This window comes from Saccopteryx leptura, chromosome 4 (genome assembly GCF_036850995.1).
Source record: "Saccopteryx leptura isolate mSacLep1 chromosome 4, mSacLep1_pri_phased_curated, whole genome shotgun sequence".
In the NCBI taxonomy this organism is placed as follows: Eukaryota; Metazoa; Chordata; class Mammalia; order Chiroptera; family Emballonuridae; genus Saccopteryx; species Saccopteryx leptura.
Window position 1 is genome coordinate 17,135,932 of NC_089506.1, and position 20,471 is coordinate 17,156,402.

The window sequence follows — 20,471 nt, forward strand, 5'->3', positions numbered from 1 at the left end:
CCGAATTCCAGTCACCTTGTTGAGTCCAAACATGGAGTTGCTGCTGACTAGTTTGCACTCTGCATAGTAGCTCTTGACATGCTTTCTTCCTGCTGTCCACTGCTGGATATTTCGATGCAAATGTAGTGTGGCGTGTGTCAAAGTGCCGCTTTATATTTGACCGTTTCATCGATGCAATTTTATCATTGCATATTAGACACACTGCAGAACCTGCTCTCTCCACAAAGGCGAATTCCTCTATCCATTCCTGCTGAAAAGTACGATACTCCTCATCTTTTTTCTTTTAGCCATCTTCTTCATCAAAAGGGTTTCTGCAATTAGCTAGCTGACTACTTGATTAAAAGGAGGGAAGTTTACTTCCTGACCTCACAACGACCCATGTACGTTACGCATTATCCAATAAAAATTTGTTGTTGTCCCGGAGGACAGCTGTGACTGGCTCCAGCCACCTGCAACCATGAACATAAGTGGTAGGAAATGAATGGATTGTAATACATGAGAATGTTTTATATAAATATTTTAACGTCATTATTTTTTTATTAAAGATTTGTCTGTGAGCCAGATGCAGCCATCAAAAGAGCCACATCTGGTTCACGAGCCATAGGTTCCCGACCCCTGCTCTAGCCGCTGCGCCACTGCCTAGTCAGGCTTGGCTGGATTCTTTGTCAGAGACACAGCAGGCAGTACCTCTCCTAGCCATGCTCCAATGCAATTTCCCACTTCCCCCAGAGTGGGGTGTTCCCTCCTCTGGTCCAGTGGAAATCCCTTCTTACATCTCCCTTGGACCACGCCATTCCCCTCAGCTGGACTGGACTTAAGATAAACTTCCTGATTCTATGCCCTGACCTAACTCTCCTTCGAACATGTACTTTAGGAAACTTCTAAAGACTGCCCTAAACTTACGATGATTCCGCTTACGATTTTTCAAATTTACCATGGTACAAAAGCAATAGGCGTTCAGTAGAAATGGGCTTGGTTGAGCTAAGGTGTCCAGTACGGTAGCTGTATTTAGTGCGTTTTCTTGTCTTAGTGTTATTTTCAACTTGGGATGGGTTTATCAGGACATGACCCCACCCTAAGTCAAGCAGCATCCAAAATGTAAATTTTCTCTCTGCCCATTTGAGATATGCATCATTCTTAAAAAGCCTCTTGCCAGTTTTACAACCCAGGAATATCTCTTTCTCCAGGACTTGAGAGCTGTCGCCCCTTTGACACACAAACCTCAAGGGAGTGAGCACCCCTCTCTCCCACTCTCTGGGAGGGTAGGGGCCCAACTTCAGCGGGCGCCTCGCTCCAAGGAGGAAAACTACCTCCTGCTATAAAGATGGAAGAAAACTTACTTTTCATTTGGGTACAATCAGCAAACACAGAGTCAAAGCCTAGGACTGAGTCACTGATTGGAGATTCTCGCAGAAACTATGCCAGCGATCCCTCATTTCCAGCTGCTCTTTCTACAAAATGAAAACGGGGTGACAGCAACCCAAGGACCGAGTCACCGATTTTACAGTTTTTCCCCATGTGTTTCCAGTTGTCTTGGCTACAATTTAATCTCACAGCAACTGTTTCAGTGCCCTGTCTATCTGATGCATCTAGCTTATTTTTCTTTCTTTTTTTTTTAATTTTTATTTATTTATTTTTATTTTTATTTTTCTGAAGCTGGAAACGGGGAGAGATAATCAGACAGACTCCCGAATGCGCCCGACCGGGATCCACCTGGCACACCCACCAGGGGCGACGCTCTGCCCACCAGGGGGCGATGCTCTGCTCCTCCGGGGCATCGCTCTGCCGCGACCAGAGCCACTCTAGCGCCTGGGGCAGAGGCCAAGGAGCCATCCCCAGCGCCCGGGCCATCTTTGCTCCAATGGAGCCTTGGCTGCGGGAGGGGAAGAGAGAGACAGAGAGGAAGGAGGGGGGGTGGAGAAGCAAATGGGTGCTTCTCCTGTGTGCCCTGGCCGGGAATCGAACCCGGGTCCCCCGCACGCCAGGCTGACGCTCTACCGCTGAGCCAACCAGCCAGGGCCTAGCTTATTTTTCAAAGAAACAACACCACTTTTGCTATATTCGCTTTCTCAGTTTACATAATATTTAACTAAATTATATAATTATACTAGCAGGAAGAGATGACAGAGACATATCTGGAAACATGCACAGCTGACTCTTAGAAAACGCACAAGGTAGAAGACGGGAGCAGAAATGGGCAAGCACGGAGGGTAGTTCAAGCCTGTGCGCCCCGCCCCCCAGTGGACGTCAGTCACCAGGTTTTACAGCAGTACTAGGGACTGTCGGCCACCAGGCAAGCCCGTTAGTGGAGATAAGTTAAGGGAGTATCTTAATTCGTAAAAGATTTATCTAGGATGGGAACCCTCTTCTGTAAAGGGCCAAATGGTAAGTATTTAGCCTCCACATGCCATAGTCTCTGTAGCAACTCCTGAATTCTGCCTTTGTGTTACGAAAACAGACATAGAGTTATAGCTGCATTTCAACAACACATCATTTAAAAAAATAGGCAGCTTGCCTGATGGCTGTGTATATATAGATCTTGGTCACTGTGAACCATTTACAAAATCAGTAGTTCCAAACCTTTTACCACTGAGGATTATTTTCAGTTAACTTCTCCTCTATTCCATGTTTTGAAACATTTTTTAAAAGGTATCTTGACTATGTAATATTTTTGTTTCCTATTTTATTTTGACTTAATCAAAGATATATAAGGCTATGCCTAGAGATTCTGATTACTATGTTGACTTAATTCTGGATAGAAATAAACAGCTATACATTTTATATCTGTGCAGTTTCATCTAGTAAAAATGCATAATTTGTTGAGATTTTTGAAATAGTGAATACAACTTTTGGACACTGCCACCTGATTCCCCTTTCTCACACTCAAGGATTCCTCAGCAGCTTGGGGGACCACCCCAAAAACCCACACACAAACATTGGTCTTGAGCTATACTTTGGACCAACCTAACAGATAGATATAGAACATTCCATCCATTCAGCAGCAGTGGAATACACATTCTTCTCAAGCACGTGGAATATTCTCCAGGACAGATAAAATGATAAGTCACCAAAACAAGTCTTAGCAAACCTAAAGATATTGAAGAAAACTATACTTTCTGACAATGAGGGTATGAAACTAGCAATAAATACAGAAGGAAATCTGCAAAATTCACAAACTCATGGAGCTTAACACATTTCTAAACTACCAACAAGAGTCAAAAAAGAAGTAAAGAGGGAAATTTTAAAACATCTTGAAAAGCACAAAAAATGGAAACACGACATACCGAAACCTATGGGAGGCAGCAAGGGCAGTCACGAAAGGGAAGTTTACAATGATAAATGCATACATTAGGAAAATAGCTCAAGTAAAGAACCTAACTTCATACCTCAAGAAACTATTAAAAGAACAAATTAAGCCCAAAGTTAGAACGAAATAGCAAAGATCAGAGTAGAAATAAATGAAGCAAAGACCAGAAAAAAAAGCATTAGAAAATATCAACAAAACTAAGAGCCGGTTGCCTGACCAGGGGGTGGCGCAGTGGATAGAGCGTCGGACTGGGATGCGGAGGACCCAGGTTCGAGACCCCGAGGTCGCCAGCTTAGCACGGGCTCATCTGGTTTGAGCAAAAGCTCACCAGCTTGGACCCAAGGTTGCTGGCTCCAGCAAGGGGTTACTAAGGTGTCACAACGAAAAACTAATGATTGATGCTTATCTCTCTCCGTTCCTGTCTGTCTGTCCCTATCTATCCCTCTCTCTGACTCTCTGTCTCTGTCTCTGTAAAAAAAAAAAACATCCAACAAAAACAAACAAAAAAACTACAAGCTGGTTTATTGAAAAGATATATAAAATTGCCTGGACTGTAGTGGTGCAGTGAATAGAGCAGTGACCTGGGACGCTGAGGTCGTGGGTTCGAAACCCTGCGCTTGCCTGGTCAAAGCACATACCACAAGCAATGAACAACTAAAGTGAAGCAACTATAAGTTGATATTTCTGGCTCCCCATTCCTCTCTCTCTCTTCTCTCTGTAAAATCAATAAATAAAATCTGTAGCTCGGATTTTGACGTTTATCTTTTATTTAATTCCCTAATTGTTTCCTGTAGTACATCACTCCAGTCTCCCTAGTTAAAACACTACAATGAACGTTTACGGAATCGAAACGTTTTGTCAAGTCCACGCCCGATAATGCTCCCGACTGCACCGGGGGCTCAGGAGCAGTGCACCTTCTCTCCAATCAGATCCATCGCATGGTCGCCTCCTCCTCAGCAGACTCTGAAGCACATTCATCTATCCCAAAGGGGCTCGAGGTGCCAACCGCGGCGGTTATACCCGCTGCGACCGCCAGAGGGCGCGTCTCCCCGGGCTTCCGAAACATTGGGGCGTTCCCAGACAGAGCGAACAAGCGGTGACATATTTAGACCCTCTGTCGCTGCCGTAGCCCGGGAGAGTAAACAGGAAGTAGGGCTTTGTCTGGGACTCGGTATTCAGGTGGAGAAGACCAGGGATTCTGCAGACTTCGCTGCCAACCGTGTGCGCGCTTCCAGCGGGCAGTGCTCCGTCTCCGGTTTTGTGCCGCCGTCGTCCGTCCCTGCTCCGTCCCGGTATCATCCTGATCAGCTCCCACCTTCCTGCACAAGCGCCACCAGAACCATGGCCGAATACTCCTACGTGAAGTCCACCAAACTCGTGCTCAAGGGAACCAAGGCCAAGAGGTAAGACCTGCAGTTTGCACCGAAGCCCTTTCTCTCTCCTCTCGCCAGCCCCGCCCACGACCCCGGCGGGCGTGGCGGGGGCCGGGACTGCGGCCCTTCCGGCTCCCAGGCGGGCCTGCCCCGGGGAGGCGGGCGGTGACTCGGCACTGCGCCTGCGCGGAGCGGGGAGGACGGCGCGGACCGCAGAGCGGACCGAGAGCCCTGGGGTCTCAAGTTTGGGTGGTTCCCCCCCCCCCCCAACACCTCCATATTAGTCTGGCGACATAGGTCATAACTTCCTGTATTAGGGATGATTATTTTAACCATTGCCTCCACCCTAAAAAAATTCTTGATGAGTTTTCAACGCAATATGCAGATGTGGATTTTGATAGGGTTTGGGCTCGGGTCTGGACTCCGCCAGTTACCAAGTTTGTCATTTGCGGCAAGTTCGGTGATCTTTTCTGAGCTCCCATTTACTCATTAAGCGGGAATTAGTGATGCTCTAAGATGATTGTTATGAGGACTAAACAAGATAACATGTGCGGTGAATAGGTAGAGCCTCAGATGCAAGGAGTTTGTAGTGGCGATTAAGATTTTTAATAGGTATCTGGTCACTGGTGTCCCTACCTCTTTGCTCATTCCCTCCTGGTCTCAGTGATAACCAGAGTTTTGGTAAGGTGACCAACTTTTTTACAATGAAAAGGAGGACAAAAGTAAATTTAAGAAAACAATATCATAAATAAACATTTTATTCATTGCAACAATAATACTATAATATAAATGCATAATAAAACATTTGTAATATTTTATATTATAATTATGCTTACATGCTTATTAATTTTTAATAATTGTAAGAAAAAATTACTCATTCAGATACAAATACATCACATCACACACAATGGATCGACTCTGCATCGATCGATTATGGACATTTACAGATTAGTCTTCCAATATCAAAAAAGAGGACATGTAGGAGGACACTTTTCAAGGGAGGACAGAACTTACAAAAGAAGAACTGTCCTCCCTAAAGGAGGATGATTGGTCACCTTAGTTTTGGGAACTCTGGGGTGAGATGGAGTGGAAGTGTTAAGAAGCAAGCTGAAGCTACTGCCAGAATTAAGTCTGAGTAAGTCTGAAACTGTTACTGTCCAGGGAGGAGGAGTTAGCTTCCGATCAGTACTTTATGATGAAAATGCAAACAGGAACCTGGTCTCCCTCGGCGTCTGACTGTGGCTCAGTCCGGCACCATGGGCAAGCGGGACAACCGCGTGGCCTGTGTGAACCCAGTAGCAATGGCCAGATCAAGGGGTCCAGTCCAGTCTTCCAGACCAACGATCCAAGATTATCTGAATCAACCAAGGCCTACCTGGGAAGAAGTGAAAGAACAACTAGAAAAGAAAAAGAAAGGCTCCAAGGCATTGGCTGAATTTGAAGAAAAAATGATGAGAACTGGAAGAAAGAACTAGAAAAACACAGGGAGAAATTATTAAGTGGAAGTGAGAGCTCGTCCGAAGAAAGACCGAGAAAGAAAAAAGAAAAGAAGAAATCTGGTAGGTATTCATCTTCTTCATCAAGCTGATTCTTCCAGCAGTTTTTCAGATTCTGAAGCTGAGGATAAGAAACAAGGAAAAAAGAAAAAGAACTATTCGCATAAATCTTCTGACAGCTCCATGTCAGAGACTGCATCAGACAGTAAGGACAAAAGAGTAAAAGAAGTCAAAGGATGTAGTTGAGAAAGAAAAGGATATTAAAGGACTCAGCAAAAAGAGAAAGATGTATCCTGAAGATAAACATTTATCATCTGAGTCCTTGTCAGAGTCCGATTGTATTGAGGGGGTGCGAGCAAAGAAGAAGAAAAGCAGTGAAGACAGGGAAAAGCAACTGAAAAAACAAAAAAGAAAAAGAAGCATAAGAAACACAGTAACAAAAAGAAAAAGAAGGCTGCTAGTTCAAGTCCTGACTCACCATGACGTTAGGAAAAATCAAGATTCTCTTGTAAAGAAAGTACAATGTCTGAGGAGATCTCAACTGTGAAAATAATGACCTATTTACTAAAATGCAGGAACTTTGTTGTTTCTGGAGTTATTCTGGACTTTCAGTAGCAACTCAGATGCTGCTGTGTGAAAGGGCCCTAATCGTTGCCTGCTGCTAGAACATCCATCTTTTTCTCTTCTGTTGCTCAGTAACTCTGGGAGAGAATACACTGCAGTCATGGCTAGTGCTTTATAGTTGGGAATAAAGTTTGTATTTTTTACCAGAAGTGCCTAATGATAAATCAACAGAAATTGAACTTAGATACATCATTAAGACGTAAACAGAAATGACCAGATGACTAGTTAACATTTTTGAAGTAGGGATTACATTGATATTTCAAAATCCTTACACTGTAGATAAGTTTATTTAAAAGTTTTCCCCTTGTAGCCTGACCTGTGGTGGCACAGTGGATAAAGCGTCGACCTGGAACGCTGAGGTTGCTGGTTCAAAACCCTGGGCTTGCCTGGTCAAGGCACATATGGGAGTTGATGCTTCCTGCTCCTCCCCCTTCTCTCTCTCTCTCTCTCTCTCTCTCTCTCTCTCTCTAAAAATTAATAAAAAGAAAAAATTTTTTAAAATAAAAAAATAAAATAAAAGTTTTCCCCTTGTATACTTTTATTTACCTGGGGAAGGAGCTTTTAGGGGTGGGGGTTGGTTTGCTATTTCTTTAGCCGGCAGAACAGCGTGCCTTTTATTTTCACATCCGATGTTTGCAGACATAGTAGCCATGCTTCGTGGGGAGGTCAGAGCTGGGCATGGTGGTCCTGCGCTTCCTGAGCGTCCTTGGAGTCGATCATGTGCTGCTTTGAGTGAACCAGAGAAACAGCCTTCTGCAGCACAAGAGAGACCCAGAAGCTCTGAGAGTTACCTCCACTTTGATAATACTGAATGATTTTTAGTGGTAGCATGTGTTATAACATTTCAATTAATTTTGACTACACTTTGGCTTTTGAAAGGAGTCATTTCAAGTAGACACTAGTACTTTTTGAACTTGATAGCTAAAGATTCTAAATTGCATGTTTTATACTGTTAAGTTTTAACTAGTCAGGAAGATTTGATGTAACCAGTGATAGCTATTTTTTGTATGGATTTCGTTTAGGCTGTAATGTTTAGCTTTTATTAACTTTTTATTCTTGCTATCTTAAACTCCTTACTGCATTCAATGGCATGCGTGCCCAAATATTTAAGCATGTGAAAAGCAGATTTTTGGTTTGATTAGGTTGTTTTGGCTTGGTTTGTAACAGCGTCATATTGAAGCTGAGACCATATGCAAGTCAAGTGGCAGACCTGGTGTGCTGTCTTGTTACATAAAGCTCTTGCCTGAATCTTAGTAAATATAACATTTTAAAAGTTTGTATATTCATAAAAAATTAATGACAAGTTAAACTTAAAAAAATGCAAACAGATGCATCTTAATTATCAAAACGACTGGTCATAATTAACACATACATAGCACTTTTTACCAGCCAAGAACTGTTGTAAACACTGCATGCTAACTTTTTTAAATCACCCCTAGGTTTTTTTAATTATTGCAATACAATTTTTTTTTTCTGATTTTTTTTTTTTTCTTTCTGAAGCTGGAAACGGGGAGAGACAGTCAGACTCCCGCATGCGCCCGACCGGGATCCACCCGGCACGCCCACCATGGGCGATGCTCTGCCCACCAGGGGGCGATGCTCTACCCCTCCGGGGTGTCGCTCTGCCGAGACCAGAGCCACTCTAGCGCCTGGGGCAGAGGCCAAGGAGCCATCCCCAGCGCCCAGGCCATCTTTGCTCCAATGGAGCCTTGGCTGCGGGAGGGGAAGAGAGAGACAGAGAGGAAGGAGGGGGGGGGGTGGAGAAGCAAATGGGCGCTTCTCCTATGTGCCCTGGCCGGGAATCAAACCCGGGTCCCCCGCACGCCAGGCCGACGCTCTACCACTGAGCCAACCAGCCAGGGCCTGCAATACAATTTACATACCACAAATACAGCCTTTTAAAGTACAATTTAGTGACTTTTTAGTATATTCACAAAGTTCACCACTATCTAGTTGCAAAACATTCTCAACATCATAAAAAAAAAACCCCGTAGGCATCAAGCATTCACTCACCCCAAGATCCCCGCAGCCACTCATCTGCTTTCTGTCTCTGTGGATCCGCCTATTCCAAATAGTTCCCACAGTGTTATCATACAGCATGTGGCCATTTGTGTCTGCCTTCTACTTAGCAGAGTATTCTCAAGGTCCATCCATGTTGTAGCCTGAATCAGTACTCATTCATTTTATAGCTGAATAACATTCTGTTGTGAACGTAACTCGTTATAAATAGAAACATTTTGTTTATTCATTCAGCAGTAGACGGACATTTGGGTTTTTCCACTTTTTGGCTATTGTCAATAATAGTGCTATGAACACTCTTACAGTTATCATGTGGACATGTGTTTCCGTTTCTCTTGGGCATATACCCAGGAGCAGAATTGCTGGGTCATATGGTAACTCTGGGTTTAACTTTTTGAGGAACCCCAAACTAATTTTCAATGCAGCTGCACCATTTTACATTTTCACCAGCAGCATATTAACTCTTAATCTTGACCATAACCTTTAGAGTTGGGTTAAATTGTTATCCTTAATTTATAGGTGGGGAAACTGACTCAAAGAATCTGTTTTTGTTTTTGTTTTTTCCAAAAATCACAGTTAAGAAGTGATAGAGTCAGGATTTAAAATCAGGCGGACTGGCTCCAGAGGCTGTGTTCTTACCTGTAACACAGGGTATACAGGGTCAGAAGCGGCATCTCAATACTGGAAGAAGCATATCAATGCAAATAATAATCTATAAATCGATGCATGACTTAAAAGATCTCCTAGGAGTCCATGTTGCTATTTAAGGTACAAATCACATCTAAATGCATCTATATGACTTACCTACTGCAGTAAGAAGAAAAAGAGCAAAGAGAAGAAGAGAAAGAGAGAGGATGATGAAGAAACCCAGCTTGACATTGTTGGTAAGTTTTCTATACTTTATTCTGAGAAAAGTTAACACTGGTTGAGATCCCTTTAAAAATCTTTCTCTAGTTAGAGATAAGTTGTAAAAAGAAAGAAGGATGCATGTCCTATTCTTACTTGTCTTAAAGTGCTCAAGTATTATTTACAGTTGTAGGTGTCTTTTATTCTCTGTCATAGCAGATGTCTCTGATGTCTGTTCTTCATTACCAGAACAAAGCACAGGAGAGAGGGAACCTCCTGATTTAATAGACACCATTACACTATTGAATAGTCTAGATCAGGGGTCCCCCTACTTTTTACGCAGAGGGCCAGTTCACTGTCCCTCAGACCATTGGAGGGCCAGACTATAAAAAAAAAAAAACTATGAACAAATCCCTATGCACACTGCACATATCTTATTTTAAAGTAAAAAAAACAAAACAGGAACAAATACAATATTTAAAATAAAGAACAAGTAAATTTAAATCAACAAACTGACCAGTATTTCAATGGGAACTATGCTCCTCTCACTGACCACCAATGAAAGAGGTGCCCCTTCCAGAAGTGCAGCAGGGGCTGGATAAATGGCCTCGGGGGGCCACATGCGGCCCACGGGCCGTAGTTTGGGGACCCCTGGTCTAGATTCTGTGCATAATTTTCAAGGCCCGATATAAATATTTAACCAAATGTATTTTACAATTACAGTCACTCTTAACCAACAAGCTTGTCAGTAGGTTCTTAGAAACTGAACTGAAATGCTGTATGGTGTAAGCCACTTTCATTGTACTTGACCTAAACAAAAGTTAACTTCCTACAGCCTATTTATGGTCACAAAAACATCACCAAACTTCTAAAGTGAGACCCAGAATACTTCTAATATTAAGCATTGAGATAAATATATGAGTTATAGATCAATTTAAGAAAGACAAATATAAACAAGTAAGATCCCTCTTTTCCAATCTGCTCATTCTAGTTCAGGGTTGCGGGTGGCCAGAGCCTGTCCCTGCAGCCAGGACACAGACAGACACCAGTCCTGGGCAGGACACCCTTCCACCACAGGGACCCTCAGACATCGTCCCACACTCACTCGGACCAGGACAGTTGAGACTCTCCAGTTCACCTCACGTGCCCGTCTTTGGGATGTGGGAGGAGCCCACACAGATTAGGTGGGTAGAAGACGGGAACATAGACACTCAGACAGTGGCCCCGTTGGGAACTGGTTTATTTCTTTTCTCATCAACGTTATAACAAAACATCATTGAAGAAAACAGTGTTATTTGAGGACTTGCTTTATTCTTTGAACATGTATTCATTAAGTTTCTAATTTCTTTAAAGCCCAATTAATTTTCTTCTATTATGGCTACTACCTTATTTCTCCAGGCTAAGAATCCTTGCTTACCCCAAGGTCACACAGATACTTTTCTGCATTTCTTTTTCCAGGCTTCCCTGTGGGGGTTTTACATTAGATCTGTGACCCATCTCAAACTAATTTGGGGTATGGTGGGAAGTAGGATCAGGGTTCTTATTTCTCCCCAGGTTTGTACCCAGTTGTTTTGTCATCACTGTTGAATGGATTGTCCTTTCCCTGATAAACAACTTTGGTATCTTTGTCAGAAATCAGTTGACTTTGTATGAGTTGGTCTATTTCCGGACTCTGTTCCATTTGCAGTTTTTAGTGTAGCAGTCTTCCATGTTGTTTTTCAATTCTTAACTATTTCATAACTTTACTGTAAACAGCATTTTAAAATGTTATTTTTTAATTGGTTGCTATTAGTACATAGATATACAATTGATTTCTGTATATTGACCTTGTCAGTGTCCTGGTTTTGATATTGGACTGTCAGTAGCAAAATCAAGTTTTTAGAAAGTAAGTTATAACAGCACCAACAAGTCAGAGCCTTGTGTCAAATATAAAATACAGATTTTAAATACTGGTATTTTTCAGGAATCTGGTGGACAGTAACAAACTTCGGTGAAATTTCGGGAACCATAGCGATTGAGATGGATAAAGGCACCTACATCCACGCACTGGACAACGGACTGTTCACACTGGGAGCCCCGCATAAAGAAGGTCTGTGTCTGGGGCGTGAGGAAAGGGAAAGGCCGCTGGAAGTGGACACTTTGCTGCTGTCGTTCCCGGGGGCCAGTATCTGAGTAATCCCAAGTACATGTCTTCCAGAGGAGTCGACCTACCGCATTGGACTCTTCCACTTTTTTCTTTCCTCATTATTTACCAATTATTGGCAACTCCCTTTTCTAAAATAAAATTTGAAAGCATTCCTCATATTTCCAAAGGAGTATTGGATAATTGAAATCGTGTGGAAAGGAAAGGGAAATCTGGCTGCGTCACCGGTCTGCAGGCCTTTGGCAGAACCTCTCCCCCGGGACGTTGCAGACCACCTGTCCGCTTGTGCCCTTTCACCCCATCAGGGGAAGCACTGACTCAGGGAGGAATCAGAAGATAAAGGCAGTGTCTGTGGTCTGAGTGGCCAGCACTTGATAATTAAAGCATTTAGTTTTTTTAATATGAAATGGTTTGTCTGTGGACTGACTGCATTTTAAAACACAGAGAAAATATATTGGAAGTGACTCAAGTGTCATGCTGACCTGTGTTAAGTATGTAAAACCAACACTATGGGGGAAAAGAAAAAGATTTAACACTCGGTTATAAGATAAAATAGGCCTTGGTAATGTGAATGCAATTATTGTATCATAATGTAATGTTCTTATATTTAATTTTGAAAGAAAAACTAGATTTTTTAAAACTGAAGATTATCTTATATTTATAACGAATATCAAAGTTAATTCAAAATGTCTTTCTGTGTAGTTGACGAGGGCCCTAGCCCTCCGGAGCAGTTTACAGCTGTCAAACTGTCTGATTCCAGGTAAGCTGGAGTTGAACTGGAATTGGTAAGCTATTATTTTAAATTTAATTTTATTCATTAAAAAACTTTAGTATGTAGCTAACTTGAGCCCATAGAGTAATTTTGATTTAAAAAGCAAAACAATACTTTTGGAAAGTATATTTTGTGATACTTAACAAAATATAAAACTATTTCTATATCCAATTGATATTTAGGTATTATTAAATTACATTTTCAATTACAGTCTTTAAAAGAGAAAGCCCCAGAAAAAATGCATATACATATTACAATTCCTAGCAATAGATAATACTATGCTGGAAGAAATGAGAAATAATATCGCAGACCCAATAACATACAGATTGGAACGATGCTGTGACAAACACAGGACAAATCCTGCCTGCTGTCGCTGTGATACTTGCACTCACTGGTTAGAACGAAGAGACAGAGAGGAGGGCAGGAGAAAGGAAAATGTTGAAACCAGCAGAGATTGCCACATAGTCATAAAGACCAAAAGAACACTTTTACAATCATTTAATAAGCCAACATTTCTAATTACCATGATGCAAAAGTACAGAATGCTTTGTGTAGTAGATAAAGAAATTGAGTTTTAGGGTTCTAGTAATTGGCTATATCAAGATGATAATGATTTGTATTATATTATTAACCTATAAAGTCAGTCCCCTGGCATCATGGGATTGGTAATCTAAACACTTAGAAATCTCTTTTTTTAAAAAAACAATGTTAAGATGATTATTTCTATACTTTCTCTGAATGGCCAATAAGTGTGCTGAACGACTTTTAAAGAACAAAAGCAGCAGCAGCAGAATCAGTAAACACACACTTTTAATGCTTACAGTAAAAGGCAGAACATGAAATTGGACACACAGAGCCACACTGGCCAGTGTGGCAGCCACTGTCACACGTACACGTGGGTTTGGATATATTGAACTATGGCTGAGTTTTTATGTACATACACATATATACATACATATTGTTTTTTATGTTGCATATTTAATTATTTTCCTCTCATTTTTTACCATTTATCTTTATTATTAATCTGAAGAATCGCCCTAAAATCTGGCTATGGGAAATACCTTGGTATAAATTCAGATGGACTTGTTGTTGGGCGTTCAGATGCGATCGGACCAAGAGAACAATGGGAACCAGTCTTTCAAGATGTGAGTACTATTACTGTTTACAAAAAGCTTCTTGCCAACGGAAGGGCTCTCTTCTAAGGATAAATCAGCAGCAATTTTATGTAGAGAAAGATACCAGCAGCACTACTTACAATAGCAGAGAAAATAAATCTTAATACATGTATAAAAGAACATTATGTATCCATTAAAGTAGTATATTTGAAGAATAATGAATTTTTTAAATGTTCACTATATAAGATATAATCCTTGTGATAAAAAGCAAAATATAAAGTTGTATATCTAGAACTACACTGTCCAAAAATGTAGCCTCCAGCAACACGTTTCCAAGATGATAATTAACCAGGCATCCCCCCCCAAAAGAGATAGTTACTTAGACTCCTTCCCTCCTGCCCTGGGGTAAGACTGGGTCACTGACTTTTTCCCTCCAGTCCAGTGAGAAGACATGTCTGTGGCACGTTGCAGCCTAGTACACACAGCAGTATGAGTGAGACACAGCTGTACGTAACAGTACTAGCTTCATGTTTGCACTCTGATGTTCTCTGTTTTACCTCTGTTCCTGTGTCTTTTTACTTTTTTTCCAGTACCGGCCAGGACCCACTAAGTTGATTTCATGAACTACTCATGGGTTGCCGCCCTTATAGATGATACTACCAGTATAGTGAGATGCTTGTAATAAAAATTATATCAACAGGAAAGGCTATTATATCAGAAAGTCAGATGATGAGTCTGATTCTACCACTCATGAAGAACTTTAGGGAAGTTCATTTCACTTTAGGAAAGTTCATGTCACTTTTATTTTGGGGAAAGACATGAAGTTTTTTCTTGTTTTTGAGAGCTAAGAGGGGAAAGAGATGAGATTCACAGTTGCATCTCTTTAGTTGTTCACTGATTGCTTCCTCTATGTGCCTTGACGAGGGGTTGGGGGGTGCGCAAGCTGATCCAGTGACCTCTTGCTCAAGCCAGCCACCTTGGGGTCATGTTGGTGACCCTGTGTTCAAGCCAGCAAGCCAACGCTCAAGCCAGGTGAGCTCATGCTGAAGCCAGTGACCTTGGGGTTTCAACCTGGTCCTCAGCGTACCAGGCCGACACTTACCACTGTGCCACCACTGGTCAGGCAAAAGACATTAAGTTTTTAAAATTTAAATGTAAAGAGAGGCCCTGGCCAATTGCCTCAGCGATAGAGCGTTGGCCTGGTGTGTGGAAGTCCTGGGTTTGGTTCCCAGCCAGGGCACACAGGAGAAGCACCCACCTGCTTCTCCACCCCTCCCCCTCTCCTTTCTCTCTCTCTCTTTCCCCACCTGCAGCCGAGGCTCCATGGGAGCAAAGTTGGTCTGGGCACTGAGGATGGTTCTATGGCCACTGCCTCAGGTGCTAGAATGGCTCCAGTTGCAACAGAGCAACGCCCCAGATGGGCAGAGCATTGCCCCCTAGTGGGCTTGCTGGGTGGATCCCGGTTGGGCACCTGTGGGAATCTGTCTCCCTGCTTCCCTGCTTCTCACTTTAGAAAAATAAAAAAAATTTTTTTTAAAGACTTAAAAGTCCCTGATGTGACATTAGGTAAAACTTGATTGCAAAGTGACTGAAAGGTCAGCAGTCATGTTTAGGTCACCTTGGACTACACAGCCGTATCCAAACTCAGCGAGGGTCATCCAGACCCAGTCGTTACCACCTCGAGTAAAGAAGTGAAACAGATCCATGCTGTTAGCACTTAGATGCAGTAATTGGTTATGACACAGCTTTATGAATACATTTTTATAGTTATATTTATGAATATTTTGTCTGATGTTTAAGGTATTCAGTTTTCCAAAAGAATCGACTACATTCAAGTTATGATTAAACCTTTTATATGTAAGGAAATTGAATTAACCAAGAAAATCAATTTTTAAAGTTTTGTTTATCAGAATTAGATAAAACATTGAGTATTAAACAATTAAAAATAATGTAAATATTTCTTTCTACACACAAAAGTCTCTCAGACATTGATTCTTAAAGTTCTGAGCAATAAATCCAAAGGCCAGCTTTTACACAATATAGTCTTATATTTTCTAATTAAAGAGAAAAATTTTACTTAAAACCCAATATTTAAGTAAATTATTGTGCATTATATAATTTTTATTGTTGTTAAAGCTGTTTCCTTTTTTAGGCGAAACTAACTTAGCCATGTCCTCAATAGATCTTTTAGAGCAAAGGAAACAATTCTATTTCATGTAGTTAGAATTTAGTCCTACTAATAGAATATCCAAAAAATTTCATTGTTGTCTTTGAATAATTAGATTGTAGGTGATTTTAGTTTTCTATGTTTATTTTCCATGTTTTTTCTGAATTTTTTTCCTGATTACTTTTAGAGTAATGGCAGTGAGGGGAACTAATTTAGTCTCAGGATTTAAGAATTCTTTTGCAGTTATTCCTATAACTATTTTTTTGTTATTTTCTCAAGGGAAAAATGGCTTTACTGGCCTCAAATAGCTGCTTTATCAGATGCAATGAAGCAGGCGATATAGAAGCAAAAAGTAAAACAGCAGGAGAAGAAGAAATGATAAAGGTATTCATGACCTTGTTCCATAGACGAATACATGTCACATATATGTGTACTGCCTCTCTTTAAAATGTTGAAAATCATTTTCTATCTCTTTAAAGATTCGAAATGGGGGTGCCTTTCCTTAAGTGGTGATAATCCTTATAAATGTCAAGTGTCAGTAGTGCTTGGTGTCAGATTCCATGTCGTATATTTAATTTTACTTTTTAAATGTTCTTGATTCTCATAATAGTTTTATCATATTGTTTTTACTTTGAAAAATATTAGCACAAAAATTAGAAATTTCTGAGTATCTTCCAAAGTTTTCTAAAATGGCATTTTTTCCACCAGAGTCTCAAATAATTTTCATCTAAAACTTAGATCCTATTGTATCTGTATCCATTAATTTGTGGCATGTGATAGTAAATATCAGTCAAAACTTAAGAGGCGATAAGGATATTGAAGAGGGGCGGATTCCAGTTAGGTAAAAACTAATTGTGTTACCTTAAAAGTTTTGCCTATGCAAAGTAAAATAGCTACTATCTTAAGCTTTTATTATTATACAGTAAATATAAATATATTGCTCACAAATATTAGGGGATATTTCAAAATGAACATGAAGATAAAAAAAGAAGCATTTGATTTTTTTTTTTTTTTTATTAAACAAGAACATCGGAAAAGCAAACAAGAAGTCAAAGAAAGTTGTTTGATTATGTAAATGAGATGCAAAACCAACTTGTATTTCGTTGGTGAAAATGCACTGTACAAAAGGCTGGAAGTACTGGAGTGTCTACACATTCCCTGGTCCCCTCATCTTTGTGAGCAGTGTACTATCTACCCAGGATAATTCAGTCTTACTATGTTTACTTTGAAGCCAAAATTAAATCATTTAAATTGTTGCCTAATTGTTCAGCAGGAACTAATCTGTAAAATGTTTTTCAAATAATTTTTTCTTTAGTGTTTCTGATACAAGGGCTCTTGAGAAACATATAAAAGCAATGATTTATATAAATTCTATTTATAAATATAAACAATACCTAGAACCTGTCTTTCTGAATCTAACTGCTCAGTTCATTGTTTTCTTCTTTTGCGTAAGAAGTCACCTAAAGTGTTCTTGTGTAATAAGTGGGAAAGGAGCAGAGAATTGTGTAACTTACTGGGTCTCATCTCCAATATCCAGATTCGATCCTGTGCTGAAAGAGAAACTAAGAAAAAAGATGATATTCCAGAAGAAGACAAAGGAAATGTTAAACAGTGTGAAATCAATTATGTGTATGTATGTTTATTTTCAGACCTGCCGATTTGAGAGTAGAGTGCTTCTCAAGGCACCTAAAATAAACTACCTGAAGGACAGGAAGAGGCAGCATCATAGAAACTCTGGGACAAAGCCCTGAGCTGAGGCTTTTCTGTTTCTCAGTATTTCAGTTTTCCTAGTTTTCTGCTAACTTTCAACGCTGAAGTCACTTGGCTTCACCTCCTCTCCATATTAATTAATGGAATGGCTGTAACCTGTCAGAACAGAGTGCCAAGCAAACACTGCTTCACAGCCAGTCACGGTGGGCCCCAGCCAGCATCCCGAGTGCAAGTGAGGCTGAGTGAGCTGCCCTCTGGGGGGTGGGGCGCTAGGAGCATCTGTAGTTGAAAGCTGTATGTTATTAAAGAAATACAATTAGGTTCTTTTAAATAAATGAAAAACTTTAAAATATTTTAAGTTCGTAAGTAATCATGTATAACCAAAAGTTTAAGATATTTTTCAACAAATACATTTTCTCAACAGAAAGAAATTTCAGAGCTTCCAAGACCACAAACTTAAAATAAGTAAAGAAGACAGTAAAGCTCTTAAAAAGGCCCGGAAAGATGGATTTTTGCATGAAACACTTCTGGACAGGTAGGTATATTTTTACTTATTTCCAACAATGATTAAGGACTCAGTAGAAGTGTCGTTTTTGAATTACTATACTTTGCAAAATATTATTCTTTATTTCTAATTTGTGAACATGGTAATATTACCTAAAAAGGACTCCATAAGCCTGGAAAAGATCACCAAGAAAAACTATCTAAATATAGCCAGATTTCAAGTTCTTATATATTTTGTAAGATGTTCAGGTATCACTAAAATTACATCATAAATTTATTTACCAACATTTTTTTATAACTGTTAAAAGCAGGCTAGATGGAGTCATTTGACTAATTTCAAAATCAGTTCTGTTAGAGTGGCATGGGTTCCTAAAAATAGTTCAGTTTAAAAATTACTAAATATAGCCCTGGCCGGTTGGCTCAGTGGTAGAGCGTCAGCCTAGCGTGCGGAGGACCCGGGTTCGATTCCCGGCCAGGGCACACAGGAGAAGCGCCCATCTGCTTCTCCACCCCTCCGCCGCGCTTTCCTCTCTGTCTCTCCCCTCCCCTCCCGCAGCCAAGGCTCCATTGGAGCAAAGATGGCCCGGGCGCTGGGGATGGCTCCTTGGCCTCTGCCCCAGGCGCTAGAGTGGCTCTGGTCGCAACATAGCGACGCCCCGGAGGGGCAGAGCATCGCCCCCTGCTGGGCATAGCGTCGCCCCTGGTGGGCGTGCCGGGTGGATCCCAGTCGGGCGCATGCGGGAGTCTGTCTGACTGTCTCTCCCTGTTTCTAGCTTCAGAAAAATGGGAAAAAAAAAAAATTACTAAATATAAAATTAAATAAGTGAAATTGAAGCACTTTTATTAAGTTGAATTCAGATGTGTGCAGGATATGTATCATAGCACATTATTAATATTTACTGGTCCTGGCGTTGGATCAGTGTTAGTGTCAGCCTAGCGCCATGATGGCGACCGGGTTGACCAGCACTGCAAAAGTAGGCGGTTTTTATAAAAAGGTTCACCATCACAGGCCTAGCGGGTGGATGTCCTGGGTTCGATTCTTGGTTAGGGCACACAGGATAAGCAACCATCTGCTTCTCCACCCTTCCCCCTCCTCCTTCTCTCTCTCTCTGTCTCTTTTCTCCTCCCGCAGCCATGGCTCAATTGATTCAAGCACATTGGCCCTGGGCGCTAAGGTGGCTCAATGGAGCCTCCACCTCGGGTGCTAAAAATAGCTCAATTGGGAGCATGACGCCAGATGGGCAGAGCATCAGCTCCAGATGGGGTTGCTGGGTGGATCCTGGTCAGGGTGCATGCAGGAGTCTATCTCCCCTCCTCTCACTTAAATATTAATTAAAATATGTATGTATATATTTATTACTATTCCTACATAGGTAAGTAATGCCCTGTATTTACAACACTAAAAATGACTAGAGAAGTTTAACTTTGAGCTTAACCACTAAAATCAAAGAGGCTCCAGATTAAAAGAGAATTTGCTAGTTTCCTGCCATTTATTGAAGTTCTGTGTTGCAAAACTACTCTTAAGACATTTCTTTATATTACTTGATAAAGACAGTATATTTTCTATTTGCTGTTAACTACTGTAGTTGATCGAGTTATACCTGAAGTCAGTAAATGATGTAGGAACTTCTTTCCTCTGAGCAAATTAGCATCTGCTATCTAATTCTAAGAAATCAAGTATGGGATATAAAAATAATCATGTGATGGGCTCCGAAGAAATTCAGTAAGGTCTGTGTCCTGTAACTTTGATCACTTATGAAAATACACATTGTTCAATAGAAGTTTAGGGCACACTTAAAATCAGAGGTGATTAAAATTGCTATTGTGTTTGCAAAAGGCCTTAGACACATTTGTTAAAGATTAGGGAAAGACTTGCATAAGAACAGAATCCGTTTAGTATGAAACATAAAATTTTAAAGTAAAATTTTAATTAAAATATTTTAATATAAGTGGTGTGGTAATTTAATAACCAAAATTGAGAACATAATTTCTAAGCATGAGTTTATATTTAGTAGCAGTTGCCTATACATGGAATGTTTTACATAGATTAATTTTTATCATTTGTCTTTTTAACCAGGAGAGCCAAATTGAAAGCTGATAGATACTGCAAATGACCTGGATTTCTGTGTCTCCTCTTCTTTTTTTCTGAATAAAATAATCAGTGGATGTGTTTTTGCAGAGTTCTTGGGTCATTGTGGAATTAACTGCAGTGTTTCACATGGAAATGAAATTTAGAGCGCACACTGAAAGAGCCACGGAATATTTTTTCCTCCGATTCCCTGTCATAAAGACGAGGTGCTGCTGTGTAAAACCCGAGGTGGTTTGCAGCTCCTGGAATCCAGCTTCCTGCTCTCAGGTCTTTACTGTACTTGATATAATACGTATATGCAGTCAG

General features: G+C 40.7%; 1 protein-coding gene and 1 pseudogene across 1 annotated transcript; both read left to right on the top strand.

The window, feature by feature from the left end:
* Positions 1-3,862: 3,862 nt before the first annotated feature.
* On the top strand, positions 3,863-20,242 carry LOC136402640 (protein FRG1). Its single transcript, XM_066380217.1, has 9 exons — positions 3,863-4,710; positions 9,633-9,703; positions 11,629-11,754; positions 12,511-12,568; positions 13,611-13,725; positions 16,142-16,246; positions 17,400-17,491; positions 17,997-18,107; positions 20,154-20,242. Exons 1-9 carry the CDS (start codon positions 4,184-4,186, stop codon positions 20,188-20,190), a joined length of 1,242 nt encoding a protein of 413 aa, XP_066236314.1. The 5' UTR covers positions 3,863-4,183; the 3' UTR covers positions 20,191-20,242.
* Positions 5,937-6,738, top strand: LOC136404051 (protein FAM133B pseudogene; annotated as a pseudogene).
* Positions 20,243-20,471: the final 229 nt, after the last annotated feature.

Coding starts and splice junctions, on each gene's coding strand:
- LOC136402640 (XM_066380217.1), top strand. CDS start 4,184: ATGCTCCCGACTGCACCGGGGGCTCAGGAGCAGTGCACCTTCTCTCCA. Junction 12,569..13,610: donor GTCAAACTGTCTGATTCCAG/GTAAGCTGGAGT, acceptor ATTAATCTGAAG/AATCGCCCTAAAATCTGGCT. Junction 13,726..16,141: donor GGGAACCAGTCTTTCAAGAT/GTGAGTACTATT, acceptor TATTTTCTCAAG/GGAAAAATGGCTTTACTGGC.